The 22,544-nt window shown below is 38.3% G+C and overlaps 1 protein-coding gene across 7 annotated transcripts in view; it reads right to left on the reverse strand.

Moving 5' to 3' along the window:
- RAB27B (RAB27B, member RAS oncogene family) overlaps positions 1 to 22,544 on the reverse strand; it is a 57,106-nt gene that overhangs the window by 25,081 nt on the left and 9,481 nt on the right. The window contains exons 1-4 of one of the 7 annotated variants that reach the window (XM_036321670.1): positions 10,821 to 10,887; positions 10,509 to 10,567; positions 3,997 to 4,068; positions 3,615 to 3,672 (exon numbers count right to left, since the gene is read on the reverse strand). The exons of 1 other annotated variant lie outside the window; for it this stretch is intronic. In XM_036321670.1, coding sequence (XP_036177563.1) covers positions 3,615 to 3,672; positions 3,997 to 4,030 — 92 coding nt within the window. In that variant the 5' untranslated portion in view covers positions 4,031 to 4,068; positions 10,509 to 10,567; positions 10,821 to 10,887. Of the gene's footprint in view, positions 1 to 3,614; positions 3,678 to 3,996; positions 4,069 to 10,508; positions 10,568 to 10,820; positions 10,888 to 13,178; positions 13,293 to 22,544 lie in introns of those variants that run through there. 5 more of the 7 variants (XM_036321667.1, XM_036321669.1, XM_036321672.1 and 2 more) reach the window with 5 other exon arrangements.

Consider the following 22,544-nt stretch of genomic DNA (forward strand, 5'->3'; position numbering starts at 1 on the left):
ACAGTGTAAGAATACTGTATTTTATTTTTAAAGTAATTGATTCGTCTTAGCTAGATGTTCATACTTGTTTACAATGAAGCCACTTACTAATGGTGCCCTGTGTAGTCAAACAATAATACCCAATACAGTCTATGACCTAATTAAATAAAATAATTTATTATTGTAAAAATATTTATCATTTAACAGGGTCCTGAGAGCCCATGTGCTGAGCAAATGTGCTCACAATGAGGACTGAGTAACTGAAACTCACTGAGAAACAGCAGGGCAGACCAGTTACCAGGACCCTGTGAAACACCAATGGAATGAAACTTGACGGCATATGTTATCCCGTGGGACCCAACCCTGGCTGGTCATCAATATCCCTGGTGGGGATTTACAAATACTAATTCCAGGGCCTCTCCAGAATAGCCTACAGACTCTCTACACCCATGTCCTGGAACTTGGAGTTTAAATTTCCTGCTAAGTTACAACAGAAGAGCAGCCAGCTTTGCGAACTACATTCTTCATCATTCTTCACCTCTAGGCAGGTCCTCCAGAAGGTTGAGCTGTGTAACCCCCTCCAGCAACTCAACTCATTCTAGTATAGAAAACCCACTGGAGTTAGTTTATCTGACCTGATCCTGTTACGGTTTAGAGCAACTTCTTTTTGCTGACTGCCATCAGCAAAGCTTGGCACACAGCGCATGGTCCCTTCTGCAGCTGAAACCCATTATTACAATGCAATTAATACGCTTTCCCAGCTACATGTGACTTTTGTTCCCTCACATATCCTAAATTTTGTTTCCCTGACAATTGGTAGCTCCCAAGATGGTACTGTACTCACTCTAAATACATGCACGGATGATGTTGCATGAATGTTCGAATTAAATAAATTAAGCTTCAAGAATGTTCTGAAAGATTTAGTATTTGACCTGGAAAGCTTTTCTGCTTGTCTTTATAAGGGGGCTGCATGACTTACTTTTCATAAGGGAGTCATACTTTTCTTTAATGCTCTTTTAGCCAAAACTCCAGCTAGGGAGCAAGAGAAAGACATATAAAATACTTAAAATTCTGCAAAGCCTTATATTGAAAGAATCTTTGATACAAATTATATCTCTTCAAGGCTGGAAAACCTTGTGACATAATAAAGCGGATTAGGAAGTCTCTACAGAGAGGCCAATGTCTTCTTGAGACCTATCAGTAAAAACAGAAAAGGGGTTTCCGACTCAGTGGTTCTCAAACTTGGAGGCTTCTTATGCTAAGTGAAATAAGCCAGTAAGAGAAAGACGAATACCATATGATTTCACTTACATGTAGAATCTAATGAACAAAATAAATAAACAAACAAGATAGAAGCAGACTTGTAGATAGAGAGAACAGATGGTCAGCTGTCAGAAGGGAAGGATTTGGGGGGCTGGGTGAAAAGGGTGAAGAGATTAAGCCAAAATGGAAACAAAACATAGACACAGACAACAGTATGATGATTACCAATGAAAAAGCGGGGTGGGGGAAGAACAGGGTATAAGGGGGATAAATGTTGATGGGAAGAAGACTTGACTTGGGGTGGCAAACATACAATATGATATACAGATGATGTATTATAGAATTGTACACCTGAAACCTATATAATTTTCTTAACCAATGTCACCCCAATAAATTCAATAAAAATTAAATAAAAACTCCCTGATGCCCAGGCCACACCCCAAACCAAGTAGATCTGAATTCTAATGGTGAGACAAAAGCATTAGTATCTTTTGATGCTCTCCAGATGATTCCAATACACAACCAAGTTTGAGAACCATGGCCCTTCCTCTTACCCCAGAGACTCCTCACTGCCAATGACTGATTCCTAATTTATACTCTGCCTAACTGAAGTGAAGAGTGTACCACATTCATGAAGGCATATCTTCTCCTAAGACAGTAGCGCGTTGGCAAGATGGGTCCTTTTTGACCATAGTCACCTGCTTCAATGGGCCAACCAGCACAAGGCACAGGACAGTTCCTTTTCAGTCAACCCATCTCTTTGCTCTGTTGAGTTATGTGACATGTCCAAGGATGTTAAGTGTATATGTATAAACAGACGCATCTACTCTTAAACAATGTCTCCATGTAGAAAAAAAGATAAGGTTTTAACTTAAAGAGATGCTCATTTAAAAGATGCTTTGCCAAGTTTTCAGACGTTGGTCTAATCATCTTGCAAACTGGCTTATGTTCCAGCTGGCTGCTGCTTTGAGGAAGTCATGACAACTTCTATTGCTTTGTTTCGCTTCATTATCTGAAAAAGGACATACTAATCCAAAATCTGCCTACGAAGTCTGCCTCTCAGAGATAGAAGGAAGCCAAGTCAGATAACATCTATGGGTTCATAGGCACATATCTATGAAAATAAGATGTGCCATATTATTATAATTTTCTCACTTAAACATAAGGTAACTCCAAGAATAAGGAAGATAAGAAATCCATTACCTCTTTAAAGAAAAGAATGTTAGCTGGTCATTGTTTTAGCTGATATTTAACAAGAAGCTTAGCAAATGTTGGAAAAGGGAGATTATATCTACAAAGAATGGAGTTAGTCCAAAGGAAGTGCTTATTTGTCTCACAGGGGATCTTTACATTATGTAGATGCTTAAGTTAACAGAAATTTCTAAATTGGAATTTTATTTCTGCAATATGTATGATATGAGGCTGAATGGAAAATAAGGAAGACTATTACACATGGTTCTTAATCCTTATGTGAGAGAGAAAATAAACAAACATTGAGTCCCTTTATCTGACCAGTTATTTAAAATGAGGCCTATACCAGAAAAATCTAGGGCTTTAAGTCTAAAAGGTGTTTAGAGGAGAAGGAAAAACGCATAAAGGATGAGCAAGTGGGAGCAGAAGTAATTAGGAAGGCTTCATGGAGGAGGTGAGATGAGAGCTAGAACTTGATAGGGAAAGAAGAAAAGAAGGATTGGGATGAGCAGAGCACTCACTGGTCCTGCAGGCGGAATGTGTACCCAGTGTCACTGGCTATAGGAAACTTGGCTTAGAAGCACAAGACACATTCTGGGGGCTTGGCTGCTGAGGTTGGATCTACAGGATCAAGGGTTGACAGTGGCGTACTGGTAAGAGGTAGCTATTGGAGTCCATTGCCCTGAGTTACTTTTAGCCATTTACCCAACATGTGGCCATGGGCAAATTACTTAACCCTTGACTCGTATGGTCTTTATCTGTAGTTATAAGTATGTAAAACCTCTGGCTCAATGCATTCCATCGCCATGAATTCCCCCTCCACTCTTGACTTGCCAAGAAATAAGGAACCATAAAGAACCAAAACATTTTGACTAATGATACAATGTAATAAAACCGCAAAATAATTAATCCATTAACAAAATACTTTATAGCCTATGATGAAGGCAACAAATTCCTCAGGAAAAAAATGGTGGTGGAGAAATCCCAAGGAAAAGGCATGGCTGAGTTTTAAAAAGCTGGTTTTACCTCTACTTAACGAAGCACTAGATTATTTCACTTTTATCCCTCCTGGAGCCCTGATAAAAACGAAAATATGTCAACGATGACTAATTACAGCTTTAATGAGTCTATTGTTTACTTCCTGGCAGTACCCTAATAAGTTGACCATGTCTTAAACTCACCTGGCATTTTCCAATATAAAACATTTATAACTTTGTCTTTGACAACTTTCACCCCCAGCTGTTCTGGTGAGAAAAGAAAAGTCATCATTAGCACAAAGACATTTACAGTATGCCCACCTTTCCCTGCTGTTTGGTACATTTTAACGTCTCTTCAGACGGAGCAGCAGGCAGCTTCCCAGTGCCTGGCGTGGAGCCTGCTAAGGTCTGATCATGAAGAGAATCCTGGCAGGGCACCGTGGCTCTACTGTGTTCTGTAACTTTAGAACTTGCACACATTTTCAGCTTAATCATAATTTGGGGCTGAGAAAAGCCATGAGAAATACTCAAAAGTGTGCATGGTTTACTGAAATTATACTTAAATAAGGTTGCTACCCAGACTTACACAGCACTGAGAAAGGGACTTTTGTTGGAAACATACTCTGTTGACTGCTCCAACCCACAGTGATTGTGCTCACTGAAAAAAAGAATCATGATTTCAGCAAAGAAATAAATGCCAAGAGTTGGAGTTTTCATAAGCTAAGACTTGGTATGAGTCAGTTCTTATGAAATTAGCTTTGCCTGTTCTTTCCAGAGTCACTCTACACTGAGTTGCTGTAAGAATTTGGATTGGCTTACATTGTATCTCATCTCTGCAAGGTTGCCTCCCTGAAGTCCATTCCTGCCCAAGGAAAAACATTACCTTTCCCATTAATGGTCTACATATTACTTTCTGGTATTTTTTTAACAAAAGGACAGATATCATAATTTACTACATTAAGTCAAAATACTGAGAGTAAATGTTAACATGTTAGAGGGAAAAGAATCACAATAAAGCATCTGTCACAAAAAATACATTTGCTTATCTGGCACTACCCAATTTATGAAGGTCTATGTCCTCAAGAAATTCTTGGGAATCAATCTATTTCTTCAAGATCAAAGAATGCCCTTCCTATATCACTGTCATCAGCTTTTAAACAGAAAAATCCACCTATCTTTCTTTTACTGTCTTGTCCCCTAAGGTTCCAGTGAGCTTAACTGCAAGTGTGCAGTTCCTTCTGGCTAAACTCAAAGCTTTCCTGCTGAAATCTGAGCCCAGGTTGGTAGGTACTCTTATTACAATGAGAAGCAAAATTATGAAAGCTAAATGCTTGCATATTAAATTTCAGGAGTATAAGTTCTAGTTACACAAATAAAGAAAGAAGTTTCACATTCGTTGTGTCTATATATTTCTGTTAAATACATTAAGGTAAATATTCCATTGACTATTGGGGAGTTTATGTTTGAGAATAAAGTTGGCTCTGCCCTTCTCTGATAATATCAGTAACTGATCTTCGAGTTCATATTTATACAATGACTAACACAGGCTAATATTAAGTCCATTTTATTTTCCCCAATTAAGCAGAGGGTGGGGCTATGATATTATATACCTGAAACTCTCCCAACTTCTAGAAGAGCTAACTTTCCCGAGAATCTAAAACAGAAATGAGTCTTATTTTTTTTTATTGATTTCAGAGAGGAAGAGAGAGGGAGAGAGAGATAGAAACATCAATGATGACAGAGAATCATTGATCGGCTGCCTCTTGCATGCCCCCCACTAGGAATCGAGCTCGCAACCTGGGCATGTGCCCTGGACTGGAATAGAACCCCGAGACCCTTCAGTCTGCAGGCTGATGCTCTATCTGCTGAGCCAAACCATTTAGGGCCAGAAACTAGTCTTATAAATTCAACTACAGGTAAGGTGTCCTTGTTGAATAATCAAATTATTTTACAAATGTCAGCAAGTGATATACTATATGTCATGGTGAGCAGGTTTACAATTTCTTATACAATACACATAAGTAAAATAAAGTCTGAGGAATGAGTATAAGAATGCAAGCTGGAACATTTTTTTTCTCCAGCATAACAGCATTGACTGGGTTACATCAGCTATTGATTGCAAAGGATCAGCAAGGCCATAATGAACACACAGGCGCAGGCATGTATGTACACACGCACACACCATGCACATATGCATACAGGTACATCAAGCATGGAAAGGTCTTTAGGGAGTGGACTGTGCACCCATTCCCTAAAGCCAGTCTTCTATTTTACCTGATCTTATCAGAAAATAAGTCTGCTTGAATGCTTATGGAGTAAGCCAGACATAGATACAATTTGCAATACAAACTTTGTAAAATATACACGCTTGAATTTTTCTATGCCCATAATTCAAAGTAGGAAAGTGAGATTACCTTTTTTGTTGAGAATTTGGTGCAAGTTTTCTAATGGGCAAAAGCTACCCTAGCCCGGCCAGTGTGGCTCAGTGGTTGAGCGTCAGCCCATGAACTAGCAGGTCATGGTTTGATTCCTAGTCAGGGCACATGCCCAAGCTTCAGGCTAGATCCTCAGTAGGGGGCATGCAGGAGGCAGATGACCAATGATTCTCTCTCATCATTGATGTTTCTATCTTTCCCTCTCACTTCCTCTCTCTGAAATTAAATTTAAAAAATATTTTAAAAAGCATCTAACTTCTAAAAAAAAAAAAAACTACTCTAATTGTAAAGAGGGGGTGGCATACTACAGAAATGATGCCTAGCTCCCTTTACCTGGGAGTAAGGTGGTACTAATTTCCTGGATGGGCAGAAGAAGACAGAGAAGGAAGTTTTTTGTATAAGTGCGTGGTACATTAGGACACCATCAGTGTTGTTAAATAGGCCGGACAGACTGCCCAGGTGGAGGCCTCATGAAGTTGTGCATTCAATGTGGCACAGCATGCTTCAAAGGGAAGATCAAAAAGTTGCCTGGGGACTCTACACTGTCAATGACCTCCAAGATTTCTGCTTTTGATAAAAGCTAGTACAGCAAACACATTTACAGAACCTCTGCATGTAAAACAGTAAACCCAGGAGAGAGGAGGAAATGAAAAAAAGAACATGGAAATACATGTGAGACACTTTAGAAACACTGAGAAGCAAAAATAAAGGGATATTGGTAAGAAATTAGAGAAAGAGTATGGAATATATAATCAAAATTAGGCTTCACGTTCTGCTCGTAGCACAACTCCATTTAGAAAGCAAGGATACTGATCTCCGCAGATTCACTCATCTACTCACTCCCCCAATAAACATTTATCACCATGTTCTATGCACTGGGCCCATAGAGCTTATTGTGGGATTAAATAAAATGGCATAAAAGGTCCCACTATCCCAACAACCGCAATAGCTAAAGCAACCGCATGCCCTGGTATGCTGACCACATGCCCAGTTTTCGCCTCCTGTTTTGTAAATGGCATCTCCTTCCACTCTCAGAAGGGTTCTAATTTGCACAAACTGTCTGGTCACTACAATTCGTAAGAGCCTCCTAACTTGTCTTCACGCCTGCAGTTTTGCCTTTCCCCCATCCATTCACCACATCACAAGCAGTTCTCTTTGAAAACTGTAAATTAGACCACGTCACTGTTCTGCCTAATCCTTTCCTATGGCATCCCAGCAAACTTAAAACAACACCCAAGTCCTTCTTCTGCCTTACAAAGTGCTGTGTTTCTTCTTGTTCATTATAACTTGCAATACCACAGAATCTCACGCAGGAGACTCATTGGCTAAACCCTCCTTTCTATGATCCCATATGCAAGGCTCCTAATGGGCCAACACATTATTTTGTTTCTTTTTTTAAATTTATCTTTATTGCTGAACGTATTACAGATGTCCCCTTTGTTTGTTGTTGTTTTTCCCATTGACGACTTTCAGCCCATACCTACCCCTCCCAGGCCTTCACCACTCTATTGTCTGTATCTATGGGTCATGCATATGTGCATATAAGTTCCCTTGTTCATGTTTATAAATGTATAAAAAATGGTGACTGTTTCAGGAAAATTCCAGAAAGCATCATCACCATAGGATGCTAATACCATTTACATTCTCTGTAAATGGAAGGATGACGTTTGCTACTGAGCCCCTGTTTTCACTTTGGACTTGATCCTTGGACAGAGGATAATTAATTAATTGCTCCGTAAGCTATGAGACTCTGCAGGCAGATCTTCCTGTGAACAAATTTCAGTGAAGTTGAATACTCAGAACCTATATTCTAGAGAACTTTTGGAGGATTAGACAAATTTATAATTTACCTGCTTTATTTCTCAAACCCCACATATTTTAAAATAAAGTTATGATTGAGCTTCCCCTATGTGATACAAAGACAAAATTCTAGAAAAAAAAAACTTGTTTTTTTCCTATATCACCCCCCCCCCATAATTGTTCTCTAAAAGTGGCCTCTGTAGACAGTTTCTGGAGGTGTACATAAAGACTTTCTTGGATCCCAGCATCTGCTCAGCCATGATGACTTAAGTCCTTATGGGAGCCTCATGCAATAGACATTCCTTATGGGTCTAGTGCAGCGGTCGGCAAACTGTGGCTCACGAGCCACATGCGGCTCTTTGGCCCCTTGAGTGTGGCTCTTCCACAAAATACCACGTGCGGGCGCGCACGTGCAGTGCGATTGAAACTTCATGGCCCATGCGTAGAAGTCGGTATTTTGTTTGCCGACCACTGGTCTAGTGAAAAGAAGTAACTTTAACTATATTAAGGCAAGAAATAACCAAGAAGATAATATATTAACTAGCTCACTCATTAGCGTTGATTAGGTTAACTCACCAAACTCATTACCTCCCACAGTTACCTAAACCTATGTCTTCCAAGGCAAGTTTTCATTAGTAAAGTACTTGGTTAAAAAAGACACACGTATTTTGTTAAATGGATTATGAAAAAAGCAGCAAAGATTAGAACGAGGCATATTTGTATTAATGAGATTCCTTAATGGGAAGATAGAGAGGAAACCTAGTAGAATAAGGTCAATGGCAGATGGAGGGACACTGAGAAAAGAGGCGGGTGTCCAACGTCAAACCCCTATAACCCCTCCCTGGAAATTTTGTTCCTGGCTGGCCTTAAACACTTCATAACACAATCTAAATATTCATATTGTAGCTGGTCTCGGCTCACATTGGTCGAGCTTCAGATTCTAGAAGCTATTGTAAATAATTAAGTTGGGAAAACCACTCTGCCCTTTACCAGTGGCATTTAATTGAATACACTAGTATAATAATCTGCATGTTTGCTACTACACTAAGTCTAAAGATGTGTTGAAACAAGATGCAATAAAATGGTGAGGGGTAAAGGAGAAATACCAAATTGTTCAGCTAGAACTTATAGACTTATTTGTATGACTGGATTCCAGATGTAAAAGAAGCCACAAGCAAAAAGCTACCAAAAAATTCAAATGAAAGTGGTCTGAATAAATAGGATGAAATGAGATGAAAACATTAGAAGTCAGATAATAAAGGGCCTGGGCTGGATAAAGGGGAATTTTATAAACTCCAGACAAGAGCTATGTATCATTCTGTGCATAGTATAAAGGCTAGTCCTTCAACCAAGACAAAGTGTACTAACAGTAATAGACGTGAAGAGAACCTACCAAATGGCCTACCAGGCATGACTCTGATACCTCAGAAAAAGACAGAGTCAAGACACTTCGGACCAATTCAAAGAATTAAATAAAAACACAAAGAGAATTTCTCTAACCGGTTTGGCTCAGTGGATAGAACATCGGCCTGCGGACTGAAGGGTCCCAGGTTCAATTCTGGTCAAGGGCATGTACCTTGGTTGCGGGCACATCCCCAGTAGCGGGTGTGCAGGAGGCAGCTGATCGATGTTTCTCTCTATCCCTCTCCCATCCTCTCTGTAAAAAATCAATAAAATATTTTTTTTAAAAAGAGAATTAATAAAACATTAAGAAGTTGACCTAATTTCCATTTTTTTCTTTTTTCAGAGTTTTTAGAGAAAACTATACTTATAATTTCTTTGCTGCTATCACAGCATTTTCCTTTTAATTCTGAGCCAAAACCTAATTCCAAACGACTGGAATCATTCAAATTATGGTTTCCTGGATGTCTTTTTTTTGAGTCCACACTTGCCATGGACTGCCAAGCATAAAGCTCTCTCTGAAACTCATAGGACCTTAGAGAATTCTTTCTCATCAACTTTTTGCTAACTGCTAGTGATATACTCACTTTGCCAAACTATCCAGAATATACTATATTCTCACTTTTATTTATTTTTAATTTTTTAAAAATATGTTTACTGTTTCAGAGACAAAGAGAGAGGGAGGGAGAGAGAGACAGAAATATCAATGATGAGAGAAGATCATGGATCGGCTGCCTCCTGCATGCCCCCTACTGGGGATCAAGCTTGAAACCCAGACACTTCCCCTGACTGGGAATCTAACCATGACTTCCTGGTTCATAGGTCAATGTTCAACCACTGAGCAACACCAACCAGGTGGTATATCCTCACTTTTAAAAGAGAACGTCAAGACAGTTCAAGAAACATTTACTAAAGATCAACTATATGCAAGAAATTTTCTAAGTCTTGTAAATGGAGACAGAGGAAAGAAGCTAAGCCATGAATTGAATTCAGTTTCTACTCTGAATCTGCCTCAAATGTACTGGAAGATATCAATATCAGGAAATGACCTTGAGACAGATACTCACACTATGTTCTCTGCTGCAGAAACTGGAATGGTTTTGTGGTCTGTTTCTATATCATGCATTTCGTAAAACACATCCATAAAGGAAGAGAAAGACAATATTTGGCATGTGCAGAAATAAGATATGCACCCCTCCTGTTCTAATTCAGTCCCTTCATTTAGTCACACATCAAGACATGGGTATGAGAGATACACATGATCTGAGCAAAAAGATAAGGTTCATTAGCAAAAGACACTGCTTGCTCTCCTGAATCACAACTCGTAATTGTTTTCGTTCTGTTTTTTTCATAAGCCCTTCATGCTTAGGTAATCCAAGACAGGTGAACAAAAACAAAATCCAGAACTATCTTGTAAGGGCTTTACAGAGATGAAAGAAACTTGAGCCCAAAGGAATTTTACCTGTTTGGTTTCTTTTGCTGGTTCTCTCTAGAAGGCATTTTGGCTGAAGAAGTCATCCACTGAGAAACAAAAACAGCTATTCTGAATCTTTTTCCAAATATAGGAGTTTTGGAATCTTGTTGAGAAAGATGGTAATCTCAAAATTAGACCAGATTAGGATGTGACCCTAGCAAGATATGGGGCCAGACATGGTTCGAATCCCAGCTCCTCTACTTACTAGCTACACAGCCTGAAAATTTTATTCAACCTCTGTCCCAGATCCTTCTTGTGTAAATAATGGGGTCCCACATATATGCAGAAAACCTGGCTTACCCCTCAGCCAACTCGAAGATACTGCACACGTGGAGATGGATCTGTTGGCAACAACTTCTTTGCGATCCTGTAATTTATTTTTAATTAGTATTGCAACTGCAAACACCCATTAATAACATTTCTCAATTTGTGCATTGCCTAAATAATGAGACCCTGGCCAGGAAGTTCAGTTGATTAGAATGTTGGCCAATATTCCAAGGTTGTAGGGTTGATCTCCAGTCAAGGCACATAAAAAAATTAACCAATGATTGCATAAATAAGTAGAACAACAAATGGCTATTTTTCTCTTGCTCTTAAATCAATTTTAAAAACCACTTAATAATGACTGCAATAAATGACTCTGTTCCTAGTCAACGTGTATTTATTGAAAACACTTATAAAGTGCTCAAGTCCTATGAAGAAAAGCAGCATAGAATATAATACTTGCTCTAAAGGGTTTATACTTTAAGAAACAATTTTGAGTGATTGCCAAAATATATTGTTAAGTAAGAACTGGTGTACGCAGTTGTCAATGGGCATGGGACTATACACTTAAAATGGGTGTGCTTTTTAGTGTGTAAATTGTTCCTCAATTAAATCACTGAAAGATAATCACTGGGGGGAAAAATACTGCTGTCCAAGTACAATTCCTAGACATTCTGATAAAATGGGCCTGAAGTGTGTGGCTTGGGGAGAAGAGTTTTAAAACCATCCCAGATGATTCTAATATGAAAAAAAATATTAAAAAGCAGACAAATAAGATGCCAAACAGTAGGATAGTAATTTAGAGATGCCAGAGTTAGCAAATATATTCAGGGCACTCAGTTAAATTTGAATTTCAGACCACCAATTAAATTTTTAGTATAAGACCCAAATATTGTGCATTTAGCTGGATGTCAAGTATTTTATTTGAAAACCCTAAATAGTATCCTAACTTTTGTGCAAAAAAAAGGGGAGGGGGAAGGAGAATAAGTGTATCTCAGTGTTTATTTATCTAGGTATAAAATATATTTGGAAAATTTGATTCTGGGGAGGGGAGCTAGACGGAAGGCAAGGAAAGGAAGGATACTGTTCACTGTATATTTTTGCACCTTTTGAATTTTGGACCACAGAATGTGCTACTTATTTTTAGAACAAATATAATTATAAAATTTAAAAATAAATAATTTCTAATAGGAGTTAAGAATCACTATAGGGAGACAAAGCAGATATATATGGTACACGTAGAAAACAAAGCTGATAAGAATTTGCCCAAATACTTGATTCTAGTATACTCTGATTTTTCAGTGTAGTTAGATGTAAGTAGATATTAACCATTTGTTGAGTTGCCGTGGGCAAACTACGGCCCACGGGCCGGATCCGGCCCGTTTGAAATGAATAAAACTAAAAAAAAAAAAAGACCGTACCCTTTTATGTAATGATGTTTACTTTGAATTTATATTAGTTCACACACACACTCTCCATCCATGCTTTTGTTCCGGCCCTCCGGTCCAGTTTAAGAACCCATTGTGGCCCTCGAGTCAGAAAGTTTGCCCACCCCTGTCTAGACTATAACTGGAATTACTAGTAACTTTAGCAACCTCCTCTTGTGTTGCTATTATGTTAAGCCAGCAATTTTTAAAACCTGCAATACCTGACTATTTAGTCAGGGGCACTGGCCTCTTTTCCCTTAGATTGTCAACTTAAAAAAATGACAACAGCCAACACAACAATAGCTGTCTGCTGTGAATGAACCAAAAATATACCTATTTTTTAGTCAGATCACCGAAATACATACTTTTTTGGTGTGCCGTAGAATCTTAGTAATTAGTTTATGTGTGCCATGAGATGGAAAAGGTTGAAATCACTATAGTCACTGTGCTCAGCACTTTGCATACATTAATTAATTTAATTCTCACAAAAATATTTGGGGGTTTTGCAAATGAAAAGACTGATACACAGAAAGGTTAGTTAACTTGCCCAGGACCACACAGCCAATGATTGGCAGGCTCAGGGTTTGAATCCAGATCTGTCAGAATCCACAGCCTGCTGCTTTTAAACATAAGACACCACCACAGTCTTTCAGACATGCATTCCTAATGTCAGGAGATTTGGTTTGGGGCATGGAAGTCAACGCAACGAGAGAGAGCAGTGAGTAAGCACTTTTCTACACTAGCATCCGTCAGCAAGCAATGAAACGCAGCACACTCGTAAGTACTTCCTTGGTTTTTAAGTAAATATACAGACACTCTTCACTTTCTGCAGTGCTTCCGCTCCAGGTCAGTTCATAAATGCCACTTACACAAGTGTAAACATATTTAGAACAAACTGGGAGTCTTCTTTCTAAATGAACTAGTGTATTCCTTCATAGAAGGGAAGATATTTTGTAATACGACCGACCTCTGTTTGGTTGCTTCTGGACGGTGTACAAAGTGACATAACCTAGGAGTCTGCTCATTGCCCTTTAGAGTTGAGGGTCTTCATACAATACATGCGTGATGGTCTATGTGTGAAGAGGACTCTGCTAAATTACAAAGGATTTAAGTAGTTAAGTTTCTGGCTTGAGTCTGCATTTAGTTAATTTCTTATTTTAAAAGTATGAGTAAATATTTGTCAGGGAGAAGCAGAATGTCACTGAACTTATCAAACTAGTCCTATTTTCACAGCTTACCAGAGACATGACTATGTTAGAGGGCTGTTTCGTTTTCTGTTGTGACTGGTTTTGAAAAGATTTCTCCAAAATCTACTGTGGCCTGCACATTCTATACATCCCCAGGGACCTTCCTTCTTCATATTGCAGGGGCTCAGGGGTGGGGGTAAGGGGATTCTCTGTTGGACATGACATTTGAAAGCTAATACTTCAACAACCTTTAAAGCAAATAATTTAAGAAACAGTTGACCAAAAGCTCTCGTCCTATTGAGAAGCGAGCTCTGCCTCCCTGAACAGGTATCAAGGTCTCTGTCAGCAGGTATCAGGGCCTCTGTCAGGTCAGGATCGGAGAGGTGGGAAGGCAGGCACCTTCCTCTCCAGCCCAAGGCCAGCTAGAGGAGGGCGTGCTGCGGGCAGCGCTGCCTTGTTCATATCTGTGCTTTCTCCCATCGTACATCAACCCCTCTGAGTAACTACTATTCCAAATTCACACTTTTAAAAAATAAACTCAGGAGGCATTGAAAACGGTGCCCCAGAGACGCTGTCAGCCAGACCATGGCTCCTTCTGTCTGTAGCGCCATCTTTGTTTAGCAGTGTTTGTGCTGTCGTCCGAATATTCTGTTTGTTTTCTTCTTTATCCCTTATAAAAGGGAGCATTTTCTTTGAAAGAACAAAATTAAAGAATCTGCATAAAATGCTTTATCTACACCATCAAGGATATGTCTCAAAAGCTATGAGTAATTGAGGATTTTATGTTAATTTTACCTCCCTTCAGTTCCCTACTGCTTATCACCCCAAACTATACCATAAAATTTATTGTTTATATTTTTATATATATTTGATTTGATAGATATTTTCCCGAATGTATTACATCCTCATAAGGTACTGCCAGTAATCTGCATAAAACTTATATTATTTCCAATAAATCAAATTGCATCTCCATTTAATTGTATTTGTTATATCTAACTGAATCAAGTTTTTTTTTTCTCTTCCTAATTTTAAAATTACAGAAATTGAATCATTTATATCCTTTATAAACTGTAATGGTTAAAAATTTTTCCCCTCAGTTTTCTCAAGACCTCACTCCCTCCTCCCACTCCCCCTACACCCCGTATATCACCAGCCTGTTCTTACTTCAGTGTCTCCTTATCTAGAGCCTGTGGAATATACGTACATTTATTTATGAATAAGTTACATGAATTTTCCCCATTTAATATTTTAGCAATATGAAGGCCCAAGACTCAATATAAAAATATCTGTACAAAAACTGCTGATAGCCCAGCTGATGTGGTTTAGTGGTTGAGAAGGACCCATGAACCAAGAGGTCATCAGTACGATTCCTGGTCAGGGCATATGCCCAGGTTGCAGGCTTGATCCCCAATAGGGGGTGTGCAGGAGGCAGCTGATGGATGATGTTTTTCTCTCATTAATGTTTCTGTATCTACCCCTCTCCCTAACTTTCTCTCTAAAAATCAATAAAAACATATTTTTTAAAAAAATTGATGATAATGTAGGTTTATAAAACAGCCACAAACAACTATTTTTATAAATTCTGACAAGTGTTAGGTTAATAATCGAATAAATTAAAAAATCAGGACAAATTAAGCTCAAGAATTTGGGCATCAACAATCAACCCAAAAAATCTATGTGGGAAGGCTTCGAGGAGTTTATAAGCTTTTGCAGAATATTTTTGGTTTTCCTTAAAATTTCACTATTTGAGCCTATACAGTGGGGCCTTGACTTACGAGTGTCCCGACTAATGAGTTTTTTGAGATACCAGCTGTCTCTCGGCCGATTTTTTTGCATTGAGTTGATAGAGTAATTTGAGTTAACGAGCTCCTTAACAAGCTCCTTAAAGAGCTTGGTCTTGGAACAAATTAAACTCGTAAGTCAAGGCCCCACTGTACTTTGTACCTTCCTCCACATCTTATCAGAAAATTCTTAGCACCAGTGAGAGAATGGATCAATAAATAGAAGTGAGCATGGATATTTAAAAGAGTGAAGGCTTGCAGGGGGCAGTTCCGGTCTATTTAATTAAGTAGAGTAGTCAGGTGGGTTGGTGGCTCCAGCCTTTCTCATTCTCCTGGGCTGCCCCATGGTGATTTAAATCCATAGATAAATGCAGGCCTCTCTGTCTACAGCAGTGGTTCTCAACCTTGGCTGCACATTAGAATCACCTGGGAATCTTTTTAAAATCCTGATTTCTGGGCCTCATCCTCCGGAAATTCTGTTTCTTTGTTACTAATGTTGTGGCCCCACCCCATAACAAAGAAACAGAATTTCCGGAGGATGAGGCCTGATCAAACGTATCTCCTCCCTTCAATTTACCAAAGGACCCAGTACTTTCACCATGACAATAATTTCATCTGAAGCTCTTTAAGAATGTAAGTGTGAGCCTAACCTGTGATAACACTGCATTTTATGTCAGCATCCCAGCAACACACAGACTTTAGATCCTTGTAGAAATCCTTCATCGAACAACATAGAGATCGTATTAGCGCCTCGGGCTTTGTTATTGTCAATACACAGGCAATCATACAAGTTCCACTTCTGTATCATTTATAAAACTACAATTGGAAACATATATTATGTGTTTTGTGCCCTGACATTACTCTTAGAATATAATGATACCAAAAAAATGTATCTCCCAATAAATTGACATACTTTCTTTAATCTGATAGGAGAAGTTGTATTATTTGTGTTTTTGTTGTTTCTTTGTTTTAGCCTGGGCTACCTGGAAGGTCAGAATTCAGTTTTGCTTACGTGTAACAGGCATCAAAGGTCCTCTGTTTAAAAAACTTGACCTTTTTTATCTCTGGATTCCATGACTCCATGTTTGCTTGTGTTTTATTCTTCCTTTAGCGACCTAATTTTTTTTCTCTAAACCATTGAAAATCCTTTCATGAGAGGAAATAAACACAGTGAGTCATGGTAGTTTTGTTTTCTAAAGACACTGCAAACATAGAATCAGGGAATACTATGCTCCCAAGGGAAATGCAGAGTGAAGTTCCTGTGAATCCATGGCCACAATATTTTCACCAACTGATCAATACAAGCCTTGTTTTATGTGTTTCTGTTTGAAGACACATATTTCATATATGTTGCTGATTCATAAACATTGAGATCATGGCCAATAGCCCTGTAACTCATGCCTGAATGAGGCTTATGGAACACATATATTTTCTCCATAGGCACATCACAGTCTTCCTGTGCTTAAAAACACTACACAGAAGTTCAGTGATATGCTTGGGGCCGTTCTAAACAGACAGAATATTCCACATAAAAGCACAAAAATGCAAGAAATATGGCACTAAATGGGGAAAAGAAAGAACACTTGTTTACCATATGAGCTGAAGTAAGAAGGTAGAGTGTCAACTGGTTTGATCTAAGCTGGAAATGTGCATGTCAGGAAACTCAGAGTTTCCCCATTTCCAAACATGTCTGTGAATGACTGCAAATGCATCAGGGGCATTGATTTGGGGTTACAAATGAATTTTAACCAGTAGACAAATTCACAAATAGGCAATCAGCAAATCATGAGGATTGATTGTACAGTTTCCCAAAGGTAAAACTATTATTTTGGGGCCAGTTAGCGGATTAGCAACAATTAGAATCTCAGAGTATTGTGTATAAAGGAGGCCTGAGGGAGCGGAACCAGGGACAGGTGCACTTGGATAACCTTGTGGAAAGGTTAGATCAAAGATGAGAGGAGCAGATCCAGGGCTTCAGGCCCACAAGGGGCCCAGGGCTCTGGCGAAAGGAGAGGAGAGACAGATGAGCCTAAAAAGGAGACAGCATTAACCTATCTCACAATTTTACTTTGTTCCTATTACAGTAACCCTTGTATTATATTCATTAATGCTTAACTAGAGTTATTCAGGGGGACATTTTTTCTTCCCCAATCAATTGAGAAAAATATTGACCTATATGATAAAAGCCTAATATGCTAAGTGTCCAACTGTTCAACCGTTTGACTAGTTGCTATGATGTGTGCTGACCACCAGGGGGCAGATGCTCCAACAGATAATTTAGCTTGCTGCTGGGGTCCAGCCGATGGGGACTGGGTGAGACAGGCCGGACACTCCCTGGAGCCCTCCCATGGTACCTCCCTGGCCCTGATCATGCACCGGTGGGGTCCCTTGGCCTGGCCTGCACCCTCTTGCAATCCAGGACCCCCCAGGGGATGTCAGAGAGCCAGTTTCAGCCCAATCCCCGCAGGCCAGGCCAAGGGACCCCACGGGTGCACGAATCTGTGCACTGGGCCTCTAGTCAGTCTATAATGACCAAGTACTGTAATGCTAACACATCTGGGGGAAAAGCAACTTAATCTGCAATGAGTTAATTTTGGCCAAACTGTTGGTAAAAGTTGTAATATCAGATTCTGAGGGGAGACTCCTCTTTCTACTGTTTATGATGAAAAACAATAGTAAGCCTGGAACAGCCACTCCCTCTCTCTCACACCATCATAGTCACAGTAAAAGTGACATAAAGACACACACTAGGCAAAAAAAAAAAAAATGATAGAAAGCAGGTTGGGAAAGATGCATGTGAATTTTGCAGCACTAGTATTAAAGCAAATCAGCCCATTCAATTAGGATGTTGCACACAGTAGGTCCTCTGGGGATCAACTATGTAAGAAGTAGCTCTAAATTAAAAGTAATTAGCTCCTAAAGTGAAGATTCAGTATGGTTTCTGTACTTGGCTTCTCGCCAACACTAATTAACCCTATTGGATCTCTTATTCCATGCGGACTATGGAGACTTTTAACACCATGGAGTTCTATAGATATTTTAACACATGGCTATTTGTCATGGTTGATGGCTAACTCAATGTCTTTTTCCATGAAGTTATTTCCTGCAAAGGATATTGATATATAGACAAATCATAATTGTATACTGTGTGTTATTCATGAACTTGGCTTGGTTCTTGAAGTCACACCCTTGTTATTTCAGACTCCACCCTAATTACTATGATGCTCCTCCCCACTTCACTGAAGCCATCTCAGGGTTATGAAATGACTTCTCTTCTAGTTCTGTGGCACTTATACTTCCTGTCTTTCATTTGGACTCAGGTCCTAAACCTATTTGGATGTGCGATTGGCATAGAGATTCCAGCATATGAGGGATGGTTGCTCTAATATTCATGGTCTTAAAAATCATTTTAATCTTGGTTATCTGGAAAGGAAGAAGAATATATAGCTCCAGTTTGGCTAAAGTTTATAAAATTTGAAGAAATATTTCAAAGAAGACTTGCATCATTCACATTTTATATTTCAGAAGAATAGAAATAATCCTCCTGTTACTATCTGATATTTAAAAGTGTAATAATAAAATAGATTGAGTTAAAGGTTAAAATGTGCCTGCTTTCCAAAATAGCCAGTTTGTTCTGCTTTGTTTTATAATAGTTTGACATTGTTGCCCAGACCCAGCTGATATGCAGCAGGTACAATCTAGTGTGGCTTAAAGTTCCTGATATCCTGATTGGTCAGTAGGTGCAAAGCTATTCAACATGTTTACCATCACCTCTGGTTCTCAGAGAATCAGGAGAGGAAACAGAAGAGATAAGTGCAAACACATCCATGACCTATTTTTAAAACCAGTTCAAGTGCAAGCTCTCTGTACCAAGATTCAGAAGCATCTTCTTGATACATTTATTTTAGTGCCTTCCTGAACCTCAATCATCAGAAAGTTTTAGCAGAAACTTCAGCCTGGTTATGTTACTTACTGACACATACCCAGTGACAATGGTACAAGTAAATCTGAAGGACAGTCATTGACCTTCATAAAGGTTTACAGTTTCTCTGCTCATTAAAATGTAATACAAATGCATTAATTCAAGATACAACAAATATTTTTGTCTGAAACTAGAAAATCTACGGAAAAATTGTTAGTTGCAGCAGACCACTGAACTAAGAATATTTTTAAATAGGCATTTTGCCCTTAAAAGTAAAGACAGATAAGACCTAATGGCAATGGTTATCTTAAAAGAGACTGCAGGCAATATTTTGAATTTTGCTTTGACCATCAGGAAAAAGTAATTTTACTTATATTATTGATATGCTCCCAATGGTTATTTTCTTTATCTTTTTTTATATTATCACCTAAGCTTTGATGGATTTGAGAATGTCCTGATAAACCGTGTTATTCTTAAAAATTAGTTGAAAATGTATATCCACATTTCCTTTCACACATAAAGCTTTACAGAAATCTTTTTTTGAAAAATAGTTCAAAAACCTCGGGTCCTTGAAAAGAAATTAGAAATTATTTCAGTTCATTCTATTTAATAGTCTAGTAGTTCTGCAAAGAAAAACCCATAAAAATATCTCAAAAAAAATGTCAGTAGTTACAGTAGAATAAACAAGAAACTGCTTACAGATCCCTTCCTATAAGCAAGTGTGTCAACCACTTCCAGGTCAGTTTTTTAAATTTCACTGACTTGAAATGAAGTATTGTTTGGAAACAAGCCAAGTACAGATAGAAAACCAGGACTAAATTTCCCCATGATAAACCACTTAGTTTTACTCTAGGGCTATATCTTACATAGCAGCCTTCTGCCATTAGGCATCTGACCTACCTTGTTACTTGGCAACACATCCAAATATGCTTAAACAGCGAATGCTGGACTCCATTTGGCTCACTATAATCAATAAGGTTTGATTTTTGTCTCTAAGGAAAGTCAAACTATTACCTCTTTGTGATTCCTGTGAATTGTCTAAATCCTTAACTTGGAACCATTTTATTCTATGTAGTAATTGGGTTTTCTTAGGCTGGCAGGCTGGAAATCGGACTGAAGTATACTGGTATCTATTTCTAAAGGTAAAAACTCAAAGGACAGTGACGGTGTTAAGAATGACTCTACAATTAGCAAGATACAAATAACCAACTGATCTTTTGATATCACGTCTCTATTGCTGATGGAAAAATGTTCAGGCAGTTTGATCTCTTATCATTACTTTAGTCTGTGGACTAACCACAGTGTCTGCCAGCTTATCAACGGAGTCTATTTGCATATTGTAATGTTCGCCCACAAGACTGGAAACTGAAAACTTAAACTGAAAACTGTGTATCAAGGATACACAGCCAGGTGTTGCAGATAGTATTGGTAAGCAAGTCTCAAACTCTACGAGGAGCCAATTTCCTTTCTTAGGATGGCCTTCAGCGATTCTACAGGAAAGTCACCCTTCCTACAAAGGAATGCGACCATATTTTCAGAACTAAGGATTTGAATCCTTATCTAACCGAGAGTCTGCCCTGGTCATGGAAGATTTTAAATGGTGGCTGCTCCAGAAATTGCAGAATAGACCCACCATCTACCTGGACAACATTAGCTTTAACAGATAAAGTTCTTTTTGCCCCAAACTGTTCCTCTAGAAATCTATCCTGAAACTCCTAGTATTAGGCATGCCTTTGGATCTTTGCTACACGTTATAAAGCAAAATGCCTACTGGGCATTATCTGTTTTCAGTGATTGCTACTTTAGAAGAAATTGATTCATCAGAAAGACTGGTCAACAAGTCATTGATTTTCCATCTTGGGAGTAACAAATTGGTACCAAGCACTGTAGAAAAATATCAAAAGAGAAAAGTGGGCTCTTAGATACAGTTCTGAGAGAAATTAATCTTACCCATGACTTGTACTAAAAAGAACGTTCTTTGTTCAACTGTCAATAAGTGTCAAAGAAAAAGGAGACAATCTTACCTCCATGATAAAATAGACATGTAATAAAATCATTTGCCCAGGCAGGAGTTTAGAGGCCCCAGGGAATGTTTGGCCTTATAAAAAGCTTCATTATTTCCAATTATATAGGAGAAGCTGGAGATAGATCAATTCTCTAAAAAGTCTACCAAAAAGCATCTTTTGTTTCCTCCTTAATAAAGCTTCATGACTAAAGCAACACTCTTAAGAATAACATATGTTTACTTATAGACACCATTGCTGGGTTTGAATTTAGTTCTGGAAACTCACCCCTGGAATGGCTATTACAGAAATATTCCCTCCCCTCTTTAATTCTAGTATCAGTTAAGTTTAGGTCCAATTAAACAGGGTAATTTTAAACTAATGGGAAGTAAGTTATATTTGCTGCCTAAAAAAAACAAAAGATATTATTTAAGATCTAGTCTACTCAGACTTGTCTTAACTAGTGTTGGATTAGATATACGTTCTTAGTATCTGGGGGTACTAGATAATACTAGAGGAAGGCCCCAGATAGGTAAGCACAACTTTTACTTCTGCTTTTATATATACTTTTCCTTAGAACTCTGTGGATTAGAGAAGACTTCATTGTTACCCAGATCATGTAGTTCAATTTTGCCTTTAAATTGTTCCTTGGGCCAATTTTGGTAATTGTGTTAAAATAAATTAAACTCATGGACATAGACAACAGTGTGGCGATTGCAGGGCGGGCAGGTGGAAGTAGAAGAGAGCATAGAGGGTATAAATGGTGATGAAAAAATAATGAAAAATAATACTTGTGGAATAAATGGGAAAAAAGAAACTAAACTCATGAAAATTATGGCTAGAATGGAAGAAATGTTTGTTTCTTTTTAACTTTCATCTTTTTTTCATACCTTGGTATATACACTGCATGGATGTTTTGAAATCTTTTCAAGTTATATGTAAAACGTGTGCCAAACAGAAAGCAGTTGTAAGAAAAAGCAGAATTTGTAAAACTTGTCCCATTAAAAGGAAAATTACCCAACTTCCCTTTTCTTACACCTGAAAATTAGTGCATGCAATGAATACATTCTTTAGGTGATAGTATTTTAAATCTGAAACTGATGGCCCTTGTGGTCAGTCTTTAATCAAGGACTCATTATCAATGCCAGTTTTCACCCCTGACAGCCATGTCAAACAGCCATACTTCACAGTGATCATCAAGTGCTCATCATACGTTACAGGAGGACTTTTTAAAGCTGAGATAATATGTGTGCTTTTTCTTTGTATTATTATTATACTTCCACACGAATCCAAATACTTTGCAAAGTGAGAGATTTGTATTCAGAATATTCTCTTATGTCTTCTCAAACCTCAAACAAGAAAAAACACACTGATATTTTTCAATATAATATGAAATATTGATGACTTCACAGAGGGGTAAATCAGTTAGATAATAGCTTA

This window comes from Myotis myotis, unplaced genomic scaffold, assembly GCF_014108235.1.
Source record: "Myotis myotis isolate mMyoMyo1 unplaced genomic scaffold, mMyoMyo1.p scaffold_m19_p_9, whole genome shotgun sequence".
Classification (NCBI taxonomy): Eukaryota; Metazoa; Chordata; class Mammalia; order Chiroptera; family Vespertilionidae; genus Myotis; species Myotis myotis.